The sequence below is a fragment of the Haliotis rubra genome, unplaced genomic scaffold (genome assembly GCF_003918875.1).
Source record: "Haliotis rubra isolate DU_JTF1 unplaced genomic scaffold, ASM391887v1 Scf943, whole genome shotgun sequence".
NCBI lineage: Eukaryota > Metazoa > Mollusca > Gastropoda > Lepetellida > Haliotidae > Haliotis > Haliotis rubra.
The window spans coordinates 195,277-221,182 of NW_025767683.1; the positions used below are offsets into that span (position 1 = coordinate 195,277).

Genomic DNA, 25,906 nt, shown 5'->3' on the forward strand with positions numbered 1-25,906 from the left:
GGATAGTTGTACAGTACGTCGTGGTCACAATTCCTTTGGGAGAGTATGTCTGAGTATTCTCACAGTTGACTCACAGAGTCAATCTTCAAGCAGTATCACCTCTTGTGTGATGCATAAAGCCCTGAAGCCAGGTCATTGAAGCAATGATTTGTGTAGTACATAACAAACTCAAGTGCCATCAGAACAAAACCTTTCTATGGTGAAATACAATAGATGGGACAGGATGATTGAAATGCTATCAAATGAATCACCTTAACGATGGTAGAGGCAATACTGTAAAAGGATAGTGCATGTGATGATCGAAGGTAGCATTATGCACTAAGAGCTTACTGCACAGAATGAAAACCAAGGTTATATATTTCCCTGATAAATGTTGAAGTGATAAACCATCTATGACCTGAGAGTACTCATTCTGTCTCTTGTAAATTTGCTTGTGCAACTGGTTTCTTGTAAATAGGCTTTTACTACTGACTTATTGTAAATGTGCTTGTGCAACTGGTTTCTTGTAAATACGCTTTTACTACTGGATTATTGTAAATGTGCTTATACTACTGGCGTCTTGTAAATTTGCTTTTACTACTGGATTATTGTAAATGTGCTTATACTACTGGCGTCTTGTAAATGTGCTTGTACTGCTGTCTTATTGTAAATGTACTTTTACTACTGGCTTATTGTAAATGTACTTGTGCTACTGTCTTATTGTAAATATCCTTTTATTACTGGCTTATTGTAAATGTACTTGTGCTACTGGCGTCTTGTAAATGTGCTTGTACTGCTGTCTTATTGTAAATGTACTTTTACTACTGTCTTATTGTAAATGTACTTTTCCTACTGATTTATTGTACATTTGCTTGTGCTACTGGCGTCTTGTAAATTTGTCTGTACTGCTGTCTTATTGTAAATGTACTTGTGCTACTGTCTTATTGTAAATGTACTTTTATTACTGGCTTATTGTAAATGTACTTGTGCTACTGTCTTATTGTAAATGTACTTTTATTACTGGCTTATTGTAAATGTACTTGTGCTACTGGCGTCTTGTAAATGTGCTTGTACTGCTGTCTTATTGTAAATGTACTTTTACTACTGTCTTATTGTAAATGTACTTTTACTACTGGCCCATTGTAAATGTGCTTTCACTACTGCTTTTTGTAAATATTCCCATGGCCTCTCATAACATGAATTAATTAAACTGATTTTGCATCGCCACATACTATCGGAAAATTGATCGAGGTCTATCTCACCTATCAATAAAGCTGTTCGTAATGTGGATAGCTTCATCTTTTCGCGACAGGGAGGAATCTGGACTATTTCAGAATGTTGGAAATATCTGTTTACATATGTCAAAGGAGTCTTTGAATTACTCACACGCTTGTGTGCACAGACTTCAAAGAATATCAAATACAGAACATCCGAGGCTGATCTAGGATATAACAGTAATCGGCGACTATGGCCAGTGGTTAATATAGTAACTCACAAATATCATTTCTCAATGCCGAAGGTAAGACTGTTTTATCTGTGACTTCAAAGAAGAGGATACTGTGGCGTAAAAGCATCCGTCTCATCGGCGTAAAACACATGGTTGGGTTGGAGTCGGCAGATCAGGGTAATTCCCTATCGATCTTTCCTGGCATTTAATCAAGCAATTTGACCTCGTACTCGCCCTGTCCCCACTGTCAACAACACATTAGACCTTCAACGGATATTGCTCTATCTGTATATCATTTGTTGCTCTCGGTCAAATGTCAGCATTATGAAGACTTGTAATACTGTTTTTGTCAGGGTATTTGCCTTTGAACCAGTACTCGCGAAGAGTGCTTGTATAGTTATACACATATTGTAAGGAGCCTGTAGGTTATATAGTGTGCATTGCTCTCTTGGCCGGGTTGGGGTGTAACGTCACCCCGATGTCATCGGAGCCAATTTAGGAGGTTTACCATTTGGGAGAAACCTCCAGAAGTAGAACTGTCAATGCCAGTTTTAATCTGGGAGTTGATCCAATCAACAACAGTACATAATTCCTATAAAGAACTGAAGAACCCAAATTCCTTCAAAGAACTGAAGAACCCAAATTCCTTCAAAGAACTGAAGAACCCAAATTCCTTCAAAGATCTGAAGAACCCAATTCCTTTCGAGATGATGTTTCGTTGACCTCAAGTTTACTGAATGTTTAGAGTGTAAGGGTATTCTGTAAGACAAGCAATTCCCATGAAACAAACAACGTAACATTCCCATGTGCACGCCATCAGCTTATACCATTATTAATGGCATTAGTATGACAATAGCAGTGCAATAATCACATTTGCGTAGGGAATGTTATTACCAGTGTACATGGTCTTGTAATTAAAACGACGGCAACCCATAAATTTAGATTAGGTTGTCAAGGAATATGTGTTGTGCGTTCCACATCAATGGTTGACTCGTCCTTTCACTGCCAGCAACCGGTGCCTTAAAGCAGTGACCACTAGTGGTGTTCCGATTAATTGAAATAATCGAAGATTGGTCGCAGTGACCAAACGACCAAGCAATCGATCACATTTTCTCATAATCGAACATAAACGATTTTGGAACTACTGTTTTAGTCTTTGAAATACTTGACAATGGAACATATCTTAGAAGTTGTCAGGGCCTGGAAACATGTTTATTTCTTAGAAAACTCACTTCACTAACTGAAAAGTCATTACTGAATATTTCTCTAAGACTCCAGGAAGTTTATGTTTATGATATATTAGTCATCACTTTAAAGTAACAAGTTGCATCATGTTATACATATCTGCAGTAACAACCTGGATAGGAAAATCTGAAAAATGATGCTAACCAATTTTTTTCGATGATTGTTCGTTGGTAATGAAGCAACCATCGATTGTGAGATTTCAACCAATTCCAAACACTACTGACCACTAATGTTTATTCTGTCTCACACATGTTACATCGGGCCACAGATTTTACCATACACACTCCAACAAGATGTGCCACACATTTCTCTAACAGTCAAATAAACACACCAAAAAAGATGTGCCACATAGAGATTTGTCCGATGTGGTGTAAGTCAAACAGGCATACTGCGGGCGTGTCACCACTAACAGGTAAGTCATCCGCACTATAAGTCAAACAGGCATACTGCGGGCGTGTCACCACTAACAGGTAAGTCCTCCGCACTATAAGTCAAACAGGCATACTGCGGGCGTGTCACCACTAACAGGTAAGTCCTCCGCGCTATAAGTCAAACAGGCATACTGCGGGCGTGTCACCACTAACAGGTAAGTCATCCGCACTATAAGTCAAACAGGCATACTGCGGGCGTGTCACCACTAACAGGTAAGTCCTCCGCACTATAAGTCAAACAGGCATACTGCGGGCGTGTCACCACTAACAGGTAAGTCCTCCGCACTATAAGTCAAACAGGCATACTGCGGGCGTGTCACCACTAACAGGTAAGTCCTCCGCACTATAAGTCAAACATACACACTGCAGGCGTGTCTCATCTAACAGATGTTACTGTCTCTTTATAAGTAAAGCATACAAACAGTGAACGTGGCACACTGATACGACTATTTCACTGTACGTCCAACATATACACAGTGAACACGTCACACACTGATACAACTACCTCACTACAAGTCAAACATGAACACAGAGAACATGTCACACACTGATACAATAATGTCACTTCAAGTCAAACATTCACACAGTGAACGTGTTACACATTGATACAATTACTGCATTTCACTACAAGTCAAACATACACACAGTGAACGTGTCACACAGTGAGACCTCACTATACGTCAATCATACACACAGTGAACGTGTCACACCCTGAGACAATAATCTCACTATACGTCAAACATACACACAGTGAACACGTCACACACTGATACAACTATCTCACTACAAGTGAAACATACACACACAGTGAACGTGTCACACACTGACACAATTATTTCACATACAGTGATACGACTATCACACTATACGTCAAACATACACGTATTGATCGTGTCACACACTGATACGACTATCTCACTACAAGTGAAACACACAAACAGTGAACGTGTCACACATTGATAGTAACGAATGTCTCACTATAGGTCAAACATACACACAGTGAACGTGTCACACACAGATAAGACTATTTCACTATACATCAAACATACACACAGTTAACGTGCCACACAGATACGACTATCTCACTATAGGTCAAACATACACACAGTGAACGTGTCAACACACAGATACGACTATTTCACTATACATCAAACATACACACAGTGAACGTGCCACACAGATACGACTATCTCACTATACATCAAACATACACACAGTGAACGTGTCACACACAGATAGGACTATCTCACTATACATCAAACATACACACAGTGAACGTGTAACACAGATACGACTATCTCACTATACATGTACGTCAAACATACACACAGTGAACGTGTCACACACATATACAAGTCACAGTCACTATGATAGGATAAGCCAATGATTAAATTGACTTTTACAACAGACTTTCTGCGAACAGTATACTTTGGGAATATAACCAATGGATACTTTTATACACATCCCACCAGATATCAAAGATATTTTCCCTTATCTAGGTTTGGACAAAATGCCTTGCCAACGTATTTTGACCTTCTGAAGTGGATGGGCACACTCCCTGTACAGTTTCTGTTTCAATTACCACGATGGGTCTAAAAATCGATGCTGCTCTTTTTCTTTGTAGTTCTTCGGTGAAGTTACCACTCTTTTTTAATCGAGTAAAACAGCTCAATCTCTTTATGTTCTCGCCAGGCGTGATAATTCCTTGGTTTGGGTTAGTCTTTGTTGATGACTTGGAACTGTGGCTCTTAACCAGGCCTAAAATTGCTTACTGGCGCCTTTGCTGGTTAATGCTTCAGAAAATGGTTACATTCGCCCACCAACAGGTACAGGAAACGTCTGCTAGGTTGAGGGGCTTCAGAACCTGGGTTTATGATTCTGTTGAGTGAAAATCTATTCTGCCTCTTGATAACCTTTGTTAGGACTGCTGCAAATGTTTTCAATGAAAGTTAAGTTCGGGTGTGAGACTGCAGGTAAACAACCTTGTATCTAAAATTCACAAACATAATCAGACTGATTTTGTTTTAAAGCTGCCAAGAGATTAGATATCTCTCTGAAGGAATATGCTTTCCAGGTTGTTGCATTTCCTCCGTGCATTTTCAGCTCACCATCAATGAATCTGGGACAGGAATAATGTTCAGCCCCATTGGCTTCAAGTAATTGACAAAATGAAACCTCGTTTGTTTGACTGTTCGCGATTGAGCATCCACATCCATTGATTGTCCACTTTTGATTGTTTGCTTGTGTTTGTTTGTGTCCATATTTGACTTTGTGTCTGCTACTGAGCGCTTGATTGTTCTTATCACGTTTGCATGTTTGTTCACCTTTGATTGCTTATGTTCGTTTGACCGTTCACTTTCGTGGGAGTATCAGAGGCAATGAAACGACAGAGTTTCTATAAATCTTGCGGTGCTGATACCGGGCATGTTGTTTGCGCGGAACAATGAAGAAATCAGTATATGTTGAATTACGATTTAGTGTAAACTATATATCTGAGGTCGAGTGAGGGAGGTTTATTTGCCTGTTTTAGCAATATTCCAGGAAAAGGCTTCAAGGGCCTTACATGTTGAGCCTTTTCATGACCCAAACTCTCATTCGGCCTGACGAGACTCTTAAAGACGCGTTGCCCATGTTTAATTCATACCAGACGTCATTTTCGATTATGTAATATCATAATGACTGAGGTAAACGCAATTACAAAATACAATGTTCCATTCTTCATGAATATTGAAGGTGATGCTCTATACATACAGCATTGAGTTCCATTACACGCGCAACATGCTAATTTTGTGTTTCTTATCTGTCATATTGACTAATCCTAGTAACGTAATCAGACTTCAAGAGGGATTCTGACCTGATCAGGTTGTAAAACCATCTTGAACTCATCTCGTGTTATGACATTTCAGTTTCGTGAAACTATACTCATTGCTACCGGAGCCATTGAACATTTATATTCAGCCAGTGCTCTGGACACGATTCCTTTCCATCTGAACTATGTATAATGATACCCTGTCGTCCTGGCGGTTACTTGAAACGTCCAGGGATATACATAAGCACATACCTGTGACTAAGTTATCCGGGGAATCGTTGATCAGACTGATTGACACAGAAAAGGTGATTCATGAAGTATCACTGCAATTATGTATTGACACATCTATGTGCAGCTAGTGAAATGTTTTGCTGTCCCAGAATGCTGTTTCATCAAATCCAGTGACTGATGTCATGAGCATCGATGATGCAGTTCGGATAGGATGACATGCAATCAAACACCTGACCACCTAATCTATTTACATCATAGCTTGCATGGGCTGTTGATGTATCCTCAAATATTGGCTCAAGTGTTGGCTCCCCAGCATCATAAATGTTCGATCCCCACTTTGGATGAGGAGTTAAGCTTAACGCCGCATAAAACAAACCATTCTTGTTAATTGGTTGAAGACACATTCAGTACGTAAGGGGGCGGTATTTTAGCTTAGTGGTTAAAGCATTCGCTCGGCGCGCTGAAGATCCTGGTTCGATTCCCCAATGTGTGAAGCCCGTTTCTGGTGTCCCCGCCATGATATTGCTGGAATATGGCAAACTCACTCTCTCACTAGGCACTTAAGATTGCTCAATCCCTTGCAAAAGTTCTCGTAACTGACAGGATCATTAATTCACGTTCTTAAGATGAAATAACAAATCCGACATCTTTACGATAACAGTTGGAGTTCCATAACAAAATGAGCTCTATCTACAGGCGGGTTTCATTACAGTTGTGTCACAGTTATGTGATACTGGGGACATACTCATCCCACAACTCTCGCGAGACTTTCATTTGATTGAAGTGTCGTCTGCTTCTATCGGGGGACTGTGGCGCACCGACCACACGGGCTGCTGTACGTGTCAAAATGCTTTTTGAACAAATTACTGCCCTACATTGATGTGGACCTTTCAATATGTTTGTTACACCAGATGACCCATCACTGAGATTTGATATTTTTTTTCAAACAGAATGTCTTTGGAGATCAGCTGGTTTTACAGTAAATGAAATTGCAGTCTCCCATGCAAATCAAAGTCGTAAATCAAGCTTAAGAGTGCCGATATTTCTGTGTGAGTGAATACACCGTGTCCACAGCACTCGCAAAGAAATACAGAGGTAATTTTCTCGCGCAACAAGCATTATCGAAGATTACCATTTGGGTGGTATTGATCGGGAAATTTCCATATACATCACTCAAGGAAATACAATCGTGTTAAAAAGATACTCTCCTGGTTTGTTCTGAAGTGACCGAGTACAATCATTACAGTCATTCTAAAACCATTCGACCTATCACCTTTACGTATGAACGGCCCAAGGGTATATTTACTTCAACCGATAATAATCAACGTCGAAACTTTGACACGAACGGGTTCTGAAGTAGAGGTCATCTCATGTTGACAACTGCCAAGGGACCCACCATTTTCTTCCAAGATTGTCGAGTACTGGTTAAGATCAGCTGCAGTGATTCCAATAGGGTTCGAAAAATATTTGCTTTTCCCACTAAACTGTCTATTTTGATTGATTTTTGGTGGGTTAGTGAATACTCTTGGCAAGAGGGAGTGTTTACCATCGATTCCCATATGGTGACGTTAAGGCCTGATGTAGTCGCAAGTCTGTTTAATCCCCATGTTAACGGAGTGGCGTTCTGGTATTGGGAAATAATCACATGAATACGTAGTTATCTGTTTTATAGACGACTTACAGTCTGTTCATAAGGTATCATTTACACTTTCCAACCGTCATGAAACGAACCAGCTTAGTGATCCGCGTGTTTGTTGGGATGCCTTGAGGGGGTTCTCCAATATCTTCTTTGGGATTAATTACTAGGGTGACTGGAGACGGGGATTCCAAACACGGGACAATGATTGTTCACGGGACTAAAATCCTTTCCATTTTATTAGTATAGATGTAATTAATTATTATGTTTTTTGTTGTAAACAGTTAATCTCATCTGCTGTTACAAGATTAGGTTCATAATATTTTTACCATTTATATGCTTACCCTGTTTCGTTTCGTGTCATGTCTGATTTTCAGTGATTCATTCATGACCTGTCACAGCTGTTTTGTTTTCTACGTCCAGTTGAATAATTGAGACTGGTTGTTCTCAGGCTTTGACGTTTTATGTGCACAAAAATACCAAATATACTTCTGGTTTTTGGAACACACCAATGACGAGAAGTGAAAACACATACAATTTTATTTCTTATTGCTTATTGTATATATACTGGCGACAGGGGCGTTTTCTGTTCCACAGTATATCCAATATACGTTTTGAGCATATACCACAAAAATACCAAATATACACCCGGGTTCTTGTAATTGGAACACACCAGTGACGAGAAGTGAAAACACATAAAATTTTACTTCTTATTGCTTATTGTATATATACTGGCGAAAGGGGCGTCTTCTGTTCCACAGTATATCCAATATACGTTTTGAGCATATACCACGCCTACATTAAAGTGAGAAGGGATACAGCTGAGAGGGAAGTCACGAACTTCCTGACTGATGACAAGGGATATTTCACGAATCTCTTTTGTGAAGCGTGTGTTGATGTGCCATTAATTATCATTGCTGGAAGACCTTTTCAAACTAAAGATCTCCTAGCCTTTCCGGGAAGTGCCGACGTTGAAACACCGAGGGACATATATTCTATTTCCAATTTCGAAAAGGTGATTTTGAAATAAAAAATGTTCACGTGGTATTTTGAAATCGACAAGTCTAACATTGCTCGCAATTTCAGACAGGGTTTGATATCATTCGGTGTGTTATTCCTATAAAATTGATTTTAAAGAGATGTCTGTATCTCATGGACACTTATATAATTACATTGATCGGTACGGAGTATTGGCACTGTTCTCCCGTTACTGATTTCCCGGGTTACAGCAGTAATCCAGGACATCACCGCATTCAACCCATGTTGACAATCGAACCGGTACTTTGTGTGTTGTGTGTCCAAGCCAGCCCAAATAGTGGCGAAATATCCCTACTTCAGCTTCGCGGTTATGTGACTGGCTCTAATGTATTTGACGTTAGTGAACGTTATTTTAGTATTTGTCTTAGTCTATCATATAGATCCTGAAACAAATGTACCCAATACACCCCACGTTCGTATACAATATGTGTCTGTAAAGCAACGTTTCTTAAACAAGAGTCTGTTCCTCTATATTGTATGTATTTGCAGTGTATGTCAATACACGTAACTCCAGGGGCGGTGGGGTAGCCTAGTGGTTAACGCGTTCGTTCGTCACGCTGAAGACCCAGGTTCGATTCTCCACATGGGTACAATGTGTGAAGCCCATTTCTGGCATCCCCCGCCGTGATATTGCTGGAATATTGCTAAAAGCGGCGTAAAACCTCACTCACTCACATAACTCCTCGTGACACTACGTACTTGTGTTCGTATCCAGGGTAGTCTTCAACAGCAAAAAGGATGTAATGGTGTTATTTGACTGAGCCGACAGACAATGTAGGTTTTATACATACTACAAGCATACCCTCCGTAGGACTACAATTTGACCCGAGTCTTGTCTACTTTGACGCACTTTGGTCTTCTGATTCTATTTCCACCCTGCCATGATGGATTCCCGGGTAGAATTAGATTGGTGCTAGTCGTAAGAGTCTACTTGGGTCATATGGTCAGACTTGAGGATTTGGTCGACTGAATGTCACGGAACCCCGATAAAGTGGCGTGTCGCTCGACATATCAACCTCTTGATTGTAAAGTCAAGTATGTGGATACCTGCAGGATTATCATATTGTTGGAATATTGCTAGATACGGCATTGAACAAGCCAAAAAAACAGTAATAGAAACTGTCAACGACTTGGCATCTGTTGTGGGCTACTCAGTACTCAAAGTAAGAATAGTCAATATGAAATGACAGTATTTCGCCAAATTTAACGCCTTTGTCTGAAGTTTCACTTTTGCGAAAATACTAAAACAAGTGTTGCCATGAGATAAATTCTGACCATTCAAAGCTTATATATAATATCCGCACGCATTCCTCTGAATGTTATATTTTATGTTTAAGACTAGTTATGGTTATGACAGAATCATTGCCCGCACTCGGGTTTTATGGTCTTCCTGTGTATTGACATTTCCTATCGGTTTTCTCCACAACTAGGGAATGTCTATTTGTAAACATTGGCTCCCAGATGTAGACTGTAGATTGGAGAACCACGCCATTAAATTAGCTTTCACGACGCAAAAACGTTTTAATATGTATACAGTCATTTCCTGAAAGGGATAATGTAGTATGAAGGATGTTTGGGTCTGTTTGGATTGAAGCTTCCCATATTTTATTCAGCCAAAATGGGGATACCCGAATGCAGAGGGGGTCCCCAGTAGTGTACTTAGGAACCGACTAAATGGCAAAACATCATGTTTGGATTGTGTGATTGAAACCCATATAGAGGTTATTGCAATACGCTACAAACAAAGGTCTTTCATTATTGCAGTGGTGCAGTTTCTCTACACACACACACATCAGTATTGAAAAATGTAATAATATATTTGCGAGGGAATAAGATAAAAGCTGTTTTGTTAAACTCTGTCACAGTCCATTACTATTGCTGTTGTTATGTTAGCAGTACATTTACACACGCATGTAAATTTAAAGACATATTTATATCCACAAATACATTTGGCGAGGGAATATATAAAGAATTGTTTTGTTGAACTATATCACAGTCCATTACTATTGCTGTTGTGTTGCCATGGCAGCACATTTACGCTCGTATCTGAACTTAAAATTATATTGACACATCTAAATAATTCTAAACCTGTTATGCTGTAGTGTTGCTATGCTATTGTGGACTAAGTACGTGTACATTAACACTCAAAAGTATTTTCATATACGTATGTTTTGCGAGAAAATAAGGATAAAAACAGGGTTTTTTTAGCTATGTGATAATACAACATCACATCAAGATCTTAGAGTACTCATCACTTTAATAGACGTCATATGAAGATATTGAAGCAACTATTTCCTAAAAAAGTAATGCTCACACACTGCGGTCTTCTTGCAACTGCGACACTCGTATTCACAATGACATAGTTTCATTTTTTGTGTGTTATGATATTACAGCTGTATATCTAAAATCTTGGTCATCGGATACCATGAAATACATCAACCACGTCAGCGATCGAGCCTGTCCACACGATCCCGTTAGTCGCCTCTTACGACAAGCATGGGTTGCCGAATAAAGACTTCTAACCTGAATCTTCACTGAACATGATACATGTGTTCATTTTGAGATATTATCGTGGTGACATGTGTATTCGAGACACCGGGTGTCCGTGGTGATTCATCACGCTCACGAGGAGGTATGTGTTCTCACTGACAAATACACCTGATGACATCTGAGCCCATGTAAATACGGTTAGCTCGTGATGAATCAGATGATAATACCAATTGTTCGTGATGACGCTATACAGCTGACCTAATATAGGTACGAAAGAGTTAGTGAGTGAGTATGGTTTTACGCCGCTTTGAGCAATATTCCAGCAATATCACTGCGGGTGACACCAGAAAGGCACGAAAGGACCGAATCGAATATTTAGTTTTCTCTCAGTAAAGACTTGCATTATTTGCGGTTGCGGCACTAGGTTGAATAATTCGTAACGGGTCATTTCACCCCAAACACGTTCACCCCAAGTCGTTTCACCCGGGTTGTTTCACCCCAAGCACGTTCACCCATAGTCGTTTCACCTCAACACGTTCACCCCGTTTGGGGGTAGTTTCACCCCAGCAAAAAAAATATTTTTGATATCAACTATAAAATGGTTTCAATAATTTATTCATCTATGTATAGTGTCGAAACAGCATATTCAGGTTGTTTGAATAATTATATCAGTTCATATTGGCTGTGTTGGATCGGATGTCGTCCTTCAGTGACGATTGCAAGTAGCTGCCTACTGAATAATCACACACGCCTGTCAACGTAAACTACAATGCAACATCTACCCCGACTAATACCTTTACCTTATGTTTTTATTTTGTTTTTTGTTGTTTTTTTTGGGGGTTGTTTTGTTGTTGTTGTTTGGGGGTAAATAATTATTCAATAATTTTTCACCATAATTTAGTTATTTGTGGGGAATTGGGGGAGGTTCTGAATATAGGTTTGTGCTTCAGACCAAAGAAAAACGATCTAAAACAGTTACAGCCGTCGTTGAGATGAATGTCGGTTATGCTCAGTTTTAACTCCATTACGACTGACTGACTGAGTATGGTTTTACGCCGTTTTTCCAGCAATATCACGGCGGGGGACACCAGAAATGGGCTTCACAAATTGTACCCATGTGGGGAATCGAACCCGGGCCTTCGACGTGAGGAGCGAACGCTTTGACCACTAGGCTACCCCACCGCCCCAACTCCATTATGAAATGTGTTTGTTAACTGATCGGTCGAATGCTAACATTCTATGATCTAACGTACACATTCTTCAAAGCAACTGTCTTTCAGACTCCGTGATATGATTTTATAAAAGTGTTACAACGGGAAATAGGGTTTCGTTTTAAGTTACTGTAACAAACGCTTAACCAACAGCGGGACGTGGCTCATATAGCCCTCACTTCTCCTGTGGTCAACTGAAGGCCGGACTCGATGCATACATTTTTCATTTTTCACCGTGGTCGAAATATCCGCAAATATATTGTGAAATATAGTGTTCATTGGCGGATCCAAGGGTGAGATCCTGGATCCGCCTATGGTGTTTCGTAGGCATGTGAGCTCGGCGAAAGCTGCGTTTATGTAACTTACTTACTTACTTACTTACTTTCAAATACATGTGCCACACACTCCATACATTAAAGCCTGTTTTGACGCCTGTGTTCGACTTTATTAGAATCATTGATGTAGTGGTGGCCATATGAAGTGTTCCTGTTCGTGGTCTTACTGGGCTGCTGTGCTGTGTACTGGTCACAATGATTCAGCTGGACACCGGATGATGATGGTCACCAAGAATACTGGCTATATACTGGTCACAATGATTCAGCTGCACACCGGATGATGGTCACCAAGAATACTGGCTTGGGTACGTGTCAGGAAAAGAAGAGCTTATGTAAAAAACAATTGAAGAAAGCTGTTAATAAAATAAGGGGTTTCCTGCGAAATACTACACCAGTTACCATGGTGACGTGATGTTGCAAAGGGAGAGTTATATAAATCGTAAGGGTTCCTTAGCACTCAGACACACGTCTTTTTTCCATCACATTCATTAATCATAAGGGACCGTCGCCGATCACCTTCAAATATGTCGTTCCGGGCACAAGATCCCATTCTGTCTAATTCAGAGGGCGATCAAGCAATGGGTAGGTTGAATGTTTTCTTGTTATTTGTTGTGGTATGTGTCACGGATCTTAATTGGGTGTGTGCGTGTCTGTGTGACTGTGTGTCTGTGTGACCTGCTACTCACCGCCATAGATGTTCTCCTTTAGGTTTCACTAAAGAGTTAGACCTATGCTACTTTTGTTGAGATTATCCATGTCTTAAAATAACTGAATTGAATAATATGAGCTGGGTTTTACGCCGTTTTAAGCAACATTCCAGAAATATCACCGCGAGGGACACCTGAAATGGGCTTCACACATTGTACTCACGTCGGGAATGCAACAGGGACCTTTGGAGTGACGAACGAACTCTTTGACTAATAGGCTATCGCACCGCCCCTCATATAATTGAAATACTTTTTAGTAAAAACATGCTGATTACGAAAGGCAAAAGTGTGTGAAAAGATTATTTGCAAAATGTAACTTTGGGCTAGAATTTAGTCAGGTGCAATGAGTGAGTGAGTGAGTGAGTTGGGTTTTAGGCCGCTTTTAGCAATAGTCCAGCAATATCACGGCGGGGGACACCAGAAATGTACTCACGCGAGGAATTCAACATGGGCCTTTGTCGTTAACCACTAGGCTACCCCACCAGCTTTAATATAACTTAAATACTTTTGAGTAAATATACTGATTACGAAAGGCAAAAGTGTGTGAAAAGATGACTATCGAAATGTGACTTTGTGCCGGAATTTAGTCAGTACAGTAATGACGCATCATGACCATGATGTAAATGAATATCAAGGCATCACTCTTATGGACATTTGTGGCAAGGTTTTTACGCTGGCTCTATATAACATGGAAATAGTTTGAGGAATTTTATGACAAACTTCCAGAATGCCAGGCAGGTTTCCAGAAGGACAAGTCTACAGTTGCCAATATGTTTATACAACACTCTCTAGTTCAGAAATATATGTCGAAATGAAACGGAAGGTTTTGCAGCCTGTTTATTGATTTCCAGAAGGCCTTCGATTCGGTTAATAGGGGGCTTCTTTGTTCTTTACTCGAACGGTATTCATGAGAAAAGGATACTTATAAAAAAAATCCAAAATAGTATGTCGGTTCTATAGAGCTCTTAAAGTGGTGATAAACAAGGCTGCACTTCAAGTCCCCTTTTGTTTTCACTATTTGCTAACAACTTAGAGAATGATAAGTTTGGAAGTAGAGAAGTCTTTGTCCACCATGACATGCTACTATCTATGTGAATGGGTTTTTTTCAGTTACAGTCCTCAAACTGCAAAGAGCATTAGATGTCTTACAAACATTTTGTAGCATATGGGGTCTGAAGTTAACCTCGGCTAAACTGAAGTTTTAGTACTTAGAAATGGAGGCAAATTATGAAGAGTGACAGCTATGGGCCACATCTGACAGGGATTCTACATGTACTTTTGTAGAGGTATTGCTCAGAATGTGTGATGGCGATTAGGTGCCTGACTCCAATCTGACTCGACCTACCAAAAGTACTAAGATCTGTACTTTACTGAGAAAGTCTAGTCCCAAATATAACATAGGTTATGGTTGTGTCTATTTACGTGTGACTGAAAATGAAATCAATTTTGTATTGATATGCGACGCATATGTTAACATTCGTTCAAAATATTTCCCATTTCTATACTATATTTGGGATAGTTTGATAGCGCTTCTGCAGTTTTCCGATACATGGCATCTTAAACATTTTAAAATTACATTAAAAATGCTACAAATCTCTGAGTCCGATCTTCACAATTGGGACTATTTGCTGTTGCACGGTTAACTTTACGGGGGCCTAAGTTCTGAATGCTGAAATAAAATGATTGTTTGGTTGTTTGTTTATTTGTTTATTGTTTTTGCACCTCACTTTTTACCTCCATAAGACGTTGCTGTGAAGTTAGGTAAGAGAGGTGGAGATATACACGTAATTGGCAAGTTTGGTTGTGTAGACTTTCTTGTACTTGTGACCTAAACTGAACTGGCTGTACACATAGGCAAGAAACCGTACGGTCCTCAATGGACGTTCTCCGACATTTGTCTCTCCTTCGTGGTCTGTACGACATACTGTTGATATTCATCATATTGTAATAATGTGCACATATATAATGCATTGAGCACGCACCCTAAAATATAATCAAGCCTTAAATATTTATCCCGGTCAATTTATCAGAATGAGCTCGGTTGTCATTCTCAGCTCCCTGGGGAATATACAACCCACGCTGTGCTTTAGGCACTAGAAGGTTAACAATCATCTTACTGGGTGTACATTATTTATTCAATACACTCATTGTTTCATCAGAATGTATGGACAATACCTCTGTGACGCGACGTACATTGTCACAAGTTGGACAAAGTCACTTTCCAGGAAACACTACTGTAAACTATCATCATTGATTCCCCATGTTATTAACACCATGTGTCTTTCTAGACAAGCTTCATAGTCATTTATCATTGGCAGTATCACTACATGTGGCATTATGAAACATGATAAAGGTGTTACTGTATGGAAAGCCTCAAGGGAGACGACCCTGACCCAATGACATAAATAGTTTATGAAGAGAGAGAAAAGTCCTTTCAACTAGATCCGACATCAAGCAAGATGTTTTTGTTCCCTTTACACTTTGTTTGTGGAGGGAGGATTATTGGATTCTCGTATTAGTGACTGTCCCTGACCCACCTAACTTCAATAGCTTTTCAAGAACGATAAATCCCTTCATTAGTCTTTCTTCTTTGAAGGCAAATCAAACGTTACTGTAGCGTTATCTGTCCGGACTAGTATCTTAACAGGTGAATGATGAGATTATTTCTCCTGTGTTTCTTGCAGATGTACATGAGATGAACATGGATGCCGACGACGACGAAGGATCCTACTACGGTTCTTCCTACGGCTACGAGGACCTTACGTTCCTCGAAGCATGCATCGAACAAGACATTGAGGCGGTGCAAGCGATCCTGACGAAAACCCGACAGAGGAGGAAATCAATGAAAGAGACAGATCTGGAAGGGTGAGCTTTTCTAAAGACGGAGCTAATGTCATGGAATATCGACCTGTGAAGATCCGGGTTAGAATTGGTCTTCAGTAACCCATGCTTGTCGTAAGAGGCGACAAACGGGATCAGATGGTCAGACTCGTTGACATGGTTGACACATGCCATTGTATCCCAGTTGCGTAGGTCGATGCTCATGCTGTTGATCACTGGATTGTCTGGTCCAGACTTAATTATTTACAGGCCGCAGCCATATAGCTGGAATATTACTGAGTGCGGCGTAAAACAACAAACCAAATGATCAAGGATTACCGTTTATGTTTAGTGTGTGTCCAATATGGATCAAACAAAAGCAACCTTGTTTCATGTAATCATCTCCACATTTTCGCTCGTCCTGTTTGAATCTTGACAAAGTGATTTTAATGAAATTTATTCTACTTTCGCGTAAGCAAAAGCGCAGGTAAGGTAATTTCCTGAAGCCGTTCCTCTTGGTTGCTTTGGCTCAGATAAAATTCAGGTGGTTCGCGTGTTAAGTCGGCGAGGATAAAAACAATATTTTTGTTTTATTTTGGGAATAGTTGTGAATTAGGGTCAGCCGGAGATGGATACGTAAATTGCACCGAAAGGTTTACGCAAGGTCGGACTGCTATGGCCTCAGAATCAACGCGTTAGTTGACGAGGAAGGTATCACGTGATATGGAAATTAGCTTGTTATTGTGGCGCGAAGCTAAGTCATCGCTTAGCGTTGCGCGGAAACATAAACTTCTTATGTTCCCAATGTCTATGCATAATTAAGGGGCCATAACTAGATATCTTTTTATTCGTAAATTCAAACTTAGAAGGGTCCCGGGATAAAGGGGATTTCATCTCACATTCGTTTGTGTTTTATCTCTTTTGTTCCAGATGTTGCTATGTTACTGTAAACATCTCTTGTCTGATGCAAGATGATAATTACATAGCTAAGTGTACAATAATGACAGCGCCATTCATCTTACTGGTGTGGATAGTGGTCTTCTGTTAAAATCGTTGTGTAAAGTTATTCACAGACAATTCTGATAACGGTCTAGCACGAAAGGCTTCGACTGTCTTCTCGAAGGGTCACCATGACTCCTCTTCAGTGTCCTTGACCTCTGATCATGTCGTAACTAGTATGTCAAGAACATAGCATGATTTCCTGAAACATGTATGTGTTGCTTAAGAAAATAAAAACACAAAGCCTAATTCTCTTTTTGGTTTCAAAAAAACATGTCTGCTGAGCTGCATGTATTTCTATGTGATCAATATTTTTGTTTCGCGCAACTTTGTCGTTTAACGTAGGAAGAACGTTATAGATATTTTATATTTTGAAATGGAACGTTTAATAAATGTACACAGAGCTGAACGGCATCAAGGTAACATAGGTAAATTTTGGTGTACACGCCAACTATTCAAGTATTGTAGCGACTGATTTTAAAGGAATTTCCATCTTCTGTCAAAGTAATTGACTTACAGCTTTAAAGCGTGTTCACAAATGGTATATTCTCTTAATGTAGTTCGGTACACGTGCAATTTTGAGGGGCTTATAAGTCTTTTTTCGACGGGCCTGGTCTGTTTATATGTCTGAGGGTGTCTTTCCGTGTCTGTGTATGTGAATGTGTTTGCCTATTAATTGAACGTCTCTGTCTCATGCAAAGAAAAGGATATGGTCGGTATCTATTTTTTCATCTCAGGAGGACACAATGTAAATGTTCAAACATTCTATGGACCGAACCAGTTCAAGTCTGACATCATTTCACCATCCAATAAGATTTGATCTTGTGATTTCAGACAGGGCTAAGTCACACGAGCGCTCATGGCATCGTGCCAGTACTTGACATGCTCGTAGACATACCGGAAGTGGATCCCAATATTCCGGATAAGGAAGGAAATACCCCTCTCATATTCAGCTCTCAAGCAGGTATGTTGCTCTTTTAGACTTATTGTTATAGTATTCTTTTATCAGGTATTTTAATTTAATCATCACACGCAGACTGTTTTCTGTGTTGATTGAGCTGTAATCGTGTGTTGATATGAGCTTTTGATTTCCTGTTATATGAATATTTTAAATAAGATAATTTACATAATACACGTATCTCTTCCATTTTGATGTCAGTAGTTATCTTATCACATTGACTGGTGAGGTTAGCAGTCAACTAACAACTCCTTCAACGGTATGCTAAAGAGAAAAATGCTTAAAAATTGCCCAAAAAGTATTGAGATCTAGTAGCGGATTGCGGTTTAATGATGACTATCATCTGCATTACTGAAGGAATAACCGATTTATCATAGCATATATTGGAATTTGGCGTTTCAGCCAGAACTTATGGCAGTACCGACAGGGCGTCCTTTAGAGGGGTACTTATGTTTATCCAAGTGCAAAGTTGAACCAAGAAAGAAATGATTTTAGCGCACTGGAAATCAAATAAGGATTGGGAGATGAGGTAGCCTAGCGGTTAAACCTTCGCTTGTGATGCTGCAGATTCTAGTTCGATTCCTTACAAGGGTACACTGTGTGAATCCCGTTTCTCGTTTCCCCTACCGTGATGTTGTGGGAACACTGCTAAAAGCGGAAACAATTGTGTTCAAATTAGTTTGAGAGTGGCGAAAAATGTTTTTAAAACAAAATAAAATGTAGACATAAAACGTTCAGGAAACCCTTGGTGTAATAACCAGTTGCATATAGAAATGTTCTTTGGAAAATTATCTTCCAGGTAAATCCTGTTTGCCACAAGAGACAACTAAATTTTTATTAGAACTGTCGTTTCAGTCCGTGATCATGACTGATCATATGTTATCACACATAGAAGGCGTGGATAATTTCTCATACTATTAAACATCGTTTGGCCTGGCTGTGCTACAGCTAGTATATGCCGAAACACGGCGTCAGAGATCGTTTAGTTATTCCCTCAACAGCACGGGGTTGTGCAAAGGCTCCACAAGATACGAAGACTCCACTAATTGCAGTTTGTCGTCTCCATAATTCTCTTTATACCCCGTGATCTGCCGAATCAGCAATAATGATACATTTATTACAGCCCCGTTGCAAAATCACCCCTTTTTAATACCAGACTCTGTACAACGTGTCGGCACATCACTAGAGTGAAACCCCTGGACACGACGTAAATCAGTAGTTACTGAGTCCTTATCATCGCCAGGAGAGAAGAAACCCAGTTATCTTCCAAATATTCCTTAATATATTGAAACATTAAATTCCCGGGACCCCTATCTTTCTCTTCAGCAATTCGTTTTTATTGGAATGGAAATTTGAAATATTCATGAATTCGTGATAATAGTTTGAAAAGCGGACAAAAAGTTATTTCAGCATATGTTTTCAAATAAACAATTTTAGATTTCTTATAACATCTTGGTTGTTTGGTATGAAAAACCATAAACGTAACGGATATATTATTCCTGGTAAGTTTTGTTTTAAGATTTAATCTTTAATAGCACAATGCATTAGTGGAGATGACTGAGTCGTCAGTCATCCGGTAGCTGAAACGTCGTGGTGACATTTCAAAGATTCCATTGGTTGAAACTGATTTAATCAAATCTCCGAAATTGTCACGATTCGTAATGATACATCACAATCATTACATATGTTGTTGTTATTTTAAATTAAATTAGGAATATATGCATCATTGATTCATTTCCTCCCAAGATAGGATTAACGATACATCAGAGTATCACTCCATCCCAAAGTCTGTTGTTCATATACTATCCCCAAAAAGAAACGCATAGGCGTTTTGTATTTTTTAAGAATCTATTAATTATCGATTGTGTTCAAACAATCGTCTAAATATGTAACAAAAGTGTTGATAACATGATTTTACACTGTTGCACAAGTGAAACATCGACTTTATCTGAAAAAGTTGATTTTGATGAGATTTCTTACAAGAATTGAAAAGGCATCTCCACAAAGCAACAGATATCACCTTCCAGTTGAAATTGTGAAGCAAAGAGCATGCACTGTCTGGCTATAAAAATCCAGGTTACTTTCGGAAATCAGCATTCGCTTTGAAGGAGTTTCAAGGTCAAATCACTACGCCAAGTCTTGACGCTGCGACACGGAACACCGCCATTGAACGAATGCACGCTAGAAATTACCAATTTTCTGTTGCCAGGCGTCTGAATGTTAGTCTGAGCACGATATCACTGCTTGCAGCTCGTAACAACCAAACAGGTATAACAAATCACCGTCCCCGTACAGGCAGACCTCGAGTCACCACTGCAGCCCAAGATCGGTACATCCCGGTACTACATTTTCGTGATCGTACTGCCGCGGGTGAGAGCACAGCAGCCAGGGTGCCTGGACTTCGGAGGATATCCGGTCAAACGGTACGGAACAGGTTGAGAGAGATTGGACTGGGAGCCAGGAGACCTGACATCGGGACCACGCTGCGTGATCACCATCGCGCTCAACGTCTCCGTTATCTAAAATTATCCACTTGGTTGTATAGACATTACCTTCTTCTAAACTGATGTAAAAATTCATGTACTTAAGTCTATTTGTGGACGAGTTATACATGTTTGAAAATACAACATTTTCGCAACAGATTTCAGGGCTATGCGTCTCTTTTTTGGAATAGTATATATCCTCTAGAAGACTAATTTTGCAAAAATCGTATAAGCTGTCTTATAATGCTATGAAATACAACGGGCATGCAACTCTGATATAGCATCTATGTACTTTACGCCTGTGACCTGCACCGTCATTATACAGGTTAGAATGGTCTTCTGCAACCATGCTTGCCGTAAGAGATGACTAAGGGGATTGTGTAGTCAGGTCCGCTGACTTCGTTGCAGCATGTATCCCAGTGGCGCAGATCGATGCTCGTGATGTCAGCCACGTGACTGTCCGTTCCAGAGTCGATTATTTACACAGACATAGTCATATAGTTGAAATATTCCTGAAAAACGAAATAACATCTCCAATCTGTGACCTTTTGTGCAGTTGTGATCTACATCATGTGTTTTGACGTGTGTGTGGCGAGCTCTCTAAGGCGTCAGGCTAGTGATCCAGCGAGCTTGAGGTGCCGGGATCGAGCCCACCTGTGACCGGGTGTAAAAACGTTGGAGTCAACTTTGTGTGCAGACTCTTTCAGTGTGTCACAACCCCAAGTGTACAGTGCACAACCCTGTGCACTTAACAGAACCCACGAATCCGTTGGTAAATGACCAGATGGTGGTCACATGAATACGTGCAAACACTTAGTTGGTGGTACAGCTACGTGCAGTAAACTTGGACAAAGTATCGTGGCCCAGTCCACCCAACTGTGAATGGGTACTTCATTGGGATGGGAGGTCCAAATTAACTCTGTGCGCCTTGTGGCTCATGGCGTTGAGATTGATAATACGATGTGACCTTTGAGATTGACATCCTGTGACCAAAGGAAAACAAACTTGTGAAGCGCCTTACAGTGATCTAGGAGTAGTTCAGTTAGGGCGCTATATAAATTTGGCATAGAATATTAATAATAATAATTTACTACCAACGTTGTGTTTGAGTAACTTAAATCAAAACTAGTCTGTCAGTTGGCTTTGGTCTGTCCCTCTAAAAGACTCCCACTGATACAACGTAACTATAATAATCGCTTTGCAATGTCATAATGTTTTCTGGAGAAACGTCATATTCAAAGTATAGAGTCCGTCCCCTGTACGCACCATAATTTTATTGAAATACTTTTCAAAAGAGGCATTAAACTAAACGCAATCACTTTCAATAGCTATAGACAAGAAATATAACTTTGTGCATTGAATCAATGCCTCAACCATATTTTGCCAGATACATGTTCTAACTTTAACCGACCCTTCCGTGTGGTACCATCTCATGTTGAAATAAGTTGGTGTTAAAGTCTTCCAACTAGATTCAATCCATAAGTTCGCCAGTTCCTTTATCACATTGAATTAATGCTTTGCAAGGATGTCCATTACTTCAAAATCAGGAAACAAAAAGGTTTTACATTTAAAGGCAATTCCAGGAGATTAGGTAGTCGGGTTTAGTACTTTGTCATCAGCGTCGATAGTCATAGAACAATACGGTAGATTTGATTAAGCCAGTATTTTCAGCAAAGGATTTTCAAAGCCTGCAAAACATTCTAGGAATGTAAACATAAAAGAATGTAATTAAGTCGGATCACTGACTGTTTTCATTTCATTGTGAAGAGAATGAAATGGCTTGGCTGTGTGCATGCTGCGAATCACACCGTCACATGGCACAGAACGTGTGAAGTAATGGAGTTAGCTCGTCTGGCTTCGGAGCATTTGCCCCTAGTTCCATTTTACAAATCACTGATTACATCGACGATCTTTTAGCCGAGTTTTCTGTTACTTCCTACTTCCTGATTCAATAACATCTGTAACTGTAAAGTGTACGGCCAACAGTGACCACCGTAGCCACCGGGTCCATCTCCACGAACATGTACCTTAGTGTAAACCATTTAATAATAAGAAGTAAACACAGAAACAATACGTACTGTATATGATGGTGAAAACATAAAATATAAAGGAAAGGTGTAGAATTAGTGTTCCATTGCTGCTCTTGTGGGCGTTGCCCATATACATATCCCAACACTTGCCTGTCCAACATCTGAAAATAATGAGTTCTAAAAAAAATGTTGTCTTATTCCAAATGTGGTATGTCTCAATAATTGTCCCAGTAGGTGTCCCAATAGTTGTACTTATAATTGTTGTCCCAATAGTTACTGCCCAATACGTGTTGACTCAATAGTGCTTGTGGTAGCAGTTGCTACCCCCGTCGTTACTGTCGCTAAAATTTCCACCATAATGGTTACTGTCCCAATAGTTTTTTCACCAACAGTTACAGTCCCAATAGTTTTTTCACCAACAGTTACAGTCCCAATAGTGTCTTCACCAACAGTTACAGTCCCAATAGTTTCTTCACCAATAGATACTGTCCCAATAGTTTCTTCACCAACAGTTACAGTCCCAATAGTTTCTTCACCAATAGTTACTATCCCAATAGTTTCTTCACCAACAGTTACAGTCCCAATAGTTTTTTCACCAACAGTTACAGTCCCAATAGTTTCTTCACCAACAGTTACTGTCCCAATAGTTTCTTCACCAATAGTTACTGTCCCAATAGTTTCTCCACCAACAGTTACAGTCCCAATAGTTTCTTCACCAACAGTTACTGTCCCAATAATTTCTTCACCAATAGTTACAGTCCCAATAGTTTCTTCACCAACGGTTACAGTCCCAATAGTTTCTTCACCAACAGTTCCTTTGACAATAATTGTTGTCCTACTAGCTTCTATTCCCACTGTTTTTATCGTGAGGTGTTTAACACAATAGTCGTTTCAAAATAGTTTCTACATCGTAGTCTATATGCAGCCATTATAGCTGATGTCTTCATAGTGGCTAACCTCATAGTTATCGTCCAAGGACATGGTCTCTTTATATTCGTCCTCCCAAATTTGGTTTCAAATTAATGACATCAAATTCGGAAGAACATAATTGGTGGAAATAACCCTACTTATGTTTCTACTATAATGATAAATTGCGTCATGTCTAGACGTGTACGTGTCCAAAAGGATATGCAGGATGGTCGAAAAAGCTTTGAATCCAGACATGATTATCCGGTTGGTTCAGACTTGTAGATTAACGATATCCAGCCCACGGGACACTCGCCAGACCATTCTGACTGCAGACACAATTTCCATGTTTCAGAGAGGTATGTTGATCACAAACATGTGTAACATGTCCAAACACTACGCTGAAAACACTATGCGTGTTTATGTAATTGAATCATAAATCTCTCTGGGAGCATCATAGCATTATGGGTTTTGATAGTTCAAGAACTTGTCAGCACTGTGGTGCTCATGTGATCTAAGGCTTGCGTCTCTGAACAGCAGATCCTCTGGTCGTGGGTTCGAATCTCACAGTTGTTGTTATTATAAACCTTGATATGTAGGAAACACACCCATGCTCTTAAGTCTGTTAAATTAATCTCGTACAAACTAGTAGTTACTGCGGTTACACTGAAAGATTTATATGCCTTCGTATGTGCCTTAGTGTCTGCAAAATACGAAACATCATCTAAAACTTAATTTGATTTACAAAGTGAAGAGTATTTTTTGTTCACTTCTATGCCACCTAGAATGACTTCAGGTAAAACTGACAGTCTACCAAACCACGAGGACCTAGCGATACCCAAAGACCTGGCGAAAGTGAAATGGAATTCCGTTTTGCACATAACATCAGTGTTACAACTTTGAGTTTGACTTTTGTATATAGCCGTATGATATGGATGGATTGGTGGTTACCCAAAGAAACAGGGAGGACCATCAGTCCAAGAGACGTATATCCCTGTGAGGAACTGCGTCCCTTGGGAGAGTTTCCACTCTGTTTTTGCTCCTTGTTAGTGGGTGTTAACATAAGTTGGAGACATTAATTAGCCCAAAACGGCATGAATATTGACCAAGAAACACTGCATGCTTTGGATCATTCATTCCAAGTTGATTTTATTTTTAACATATCAGACAGATAGTATTTCCTGACTTACATCATGACCAAGCATGCATGTTGTTATATTGACTTCAATGTATATACCGACACGCGTCTGGGAACCTTTCTAGGTTTGATATCAGTAAACACTCGGGTGAGATTCTTTTTATCATCAAAGATCACTCTTACAACTTTTGTAATTTGTAAACAGCAATTCCTTCAGTGGCAGAGAGATAAGTGATGACATTTGATTGTTGCGTCATTGTAACCGTTGGCCTACAATGCAATTTCACTTCTCCTGCAAGTTGATCTCATTCAAACGATACCATCCTGAAACGTGACTATTCTAGTTGCTGAAAACAATTTCAGTGGGTTCTTCACTTTCTGAAATGTTTCAGTTCTAGCTGGTGAAATTATTCCCTCACTGTATATCTCATCCTTTCTCCTATCCCGTCCTTTCTGAAGAGCAATTCATTGGCAAAGCCAAAGATAAACCTTAATTATTTTCTGTTCGTGAAGGAAATAGTCACATCCAGCTGTTCTGGGTTGCAGTTCGTGTTAAGGTTTGCGGGTCAATACATCGCATCAGACACTCTTGTACTTGATCCTTCTCTAATCCAATCAATAAATCTATGCCTATGTCCAATTATTCCAGTAATTAGTGTCTTGGTACAAGTGATTCTTATCCCTTTTCTTTGTTCGCGCTATTAATTTTCATGGCCCAGTAGTCTGAGGTGAGGTCCGTCCAATGGACACAAAGACTGCGAAAGTGGGTTCGAATCCTGGTTTGCCCCAATCATGTTTCTAGTGAGTGAGTATGGTTTTATGGACGAGCGAAAGCTTTAACCACTGTTTCTAGGTATGTCAGCGACCTTCCTGAGAGTTGTCCTGAGAGTTGTAAATGTCTGAGATCTACATGAGTTCCGGCTTTCAAAATAGGTGGAATACTGTTCGAAGCGGCGGTAAAAACCACGCACTCAATGTTTATTTCCCATGTGCACTTAGATCTACGGTGTAGG

The 25,906-nt window shown here is 39.8% G+C and overlaps 1 protein-coding gene across 1 annotated transcript in view; it reads left to right on the forward strand.

Annotated features, from left to right (window-relative positions):
- LOC124264799 (histone-lysine N-methyltransferase EHMT1-like) overlaps positions 1-25,906 on the forward strand; it is a 53,807-nt gene that overhangs the window by 12,216 nt on the left and 15,685 nt on the right. Inside the window, 3 exon segments of the mRNA XM_046699588.1 lie at positions 16,244-16,372; positions 16,375-16,424; positions 18,213-18,342. Coding sequence (XP_046555544.1) covers positions 16,255-16,372; positions 16,375-16,424; positions 18,213-18,342 — 298 coding nt within the window. The 5' untranslated portion in view covers positions 16,244-16,254.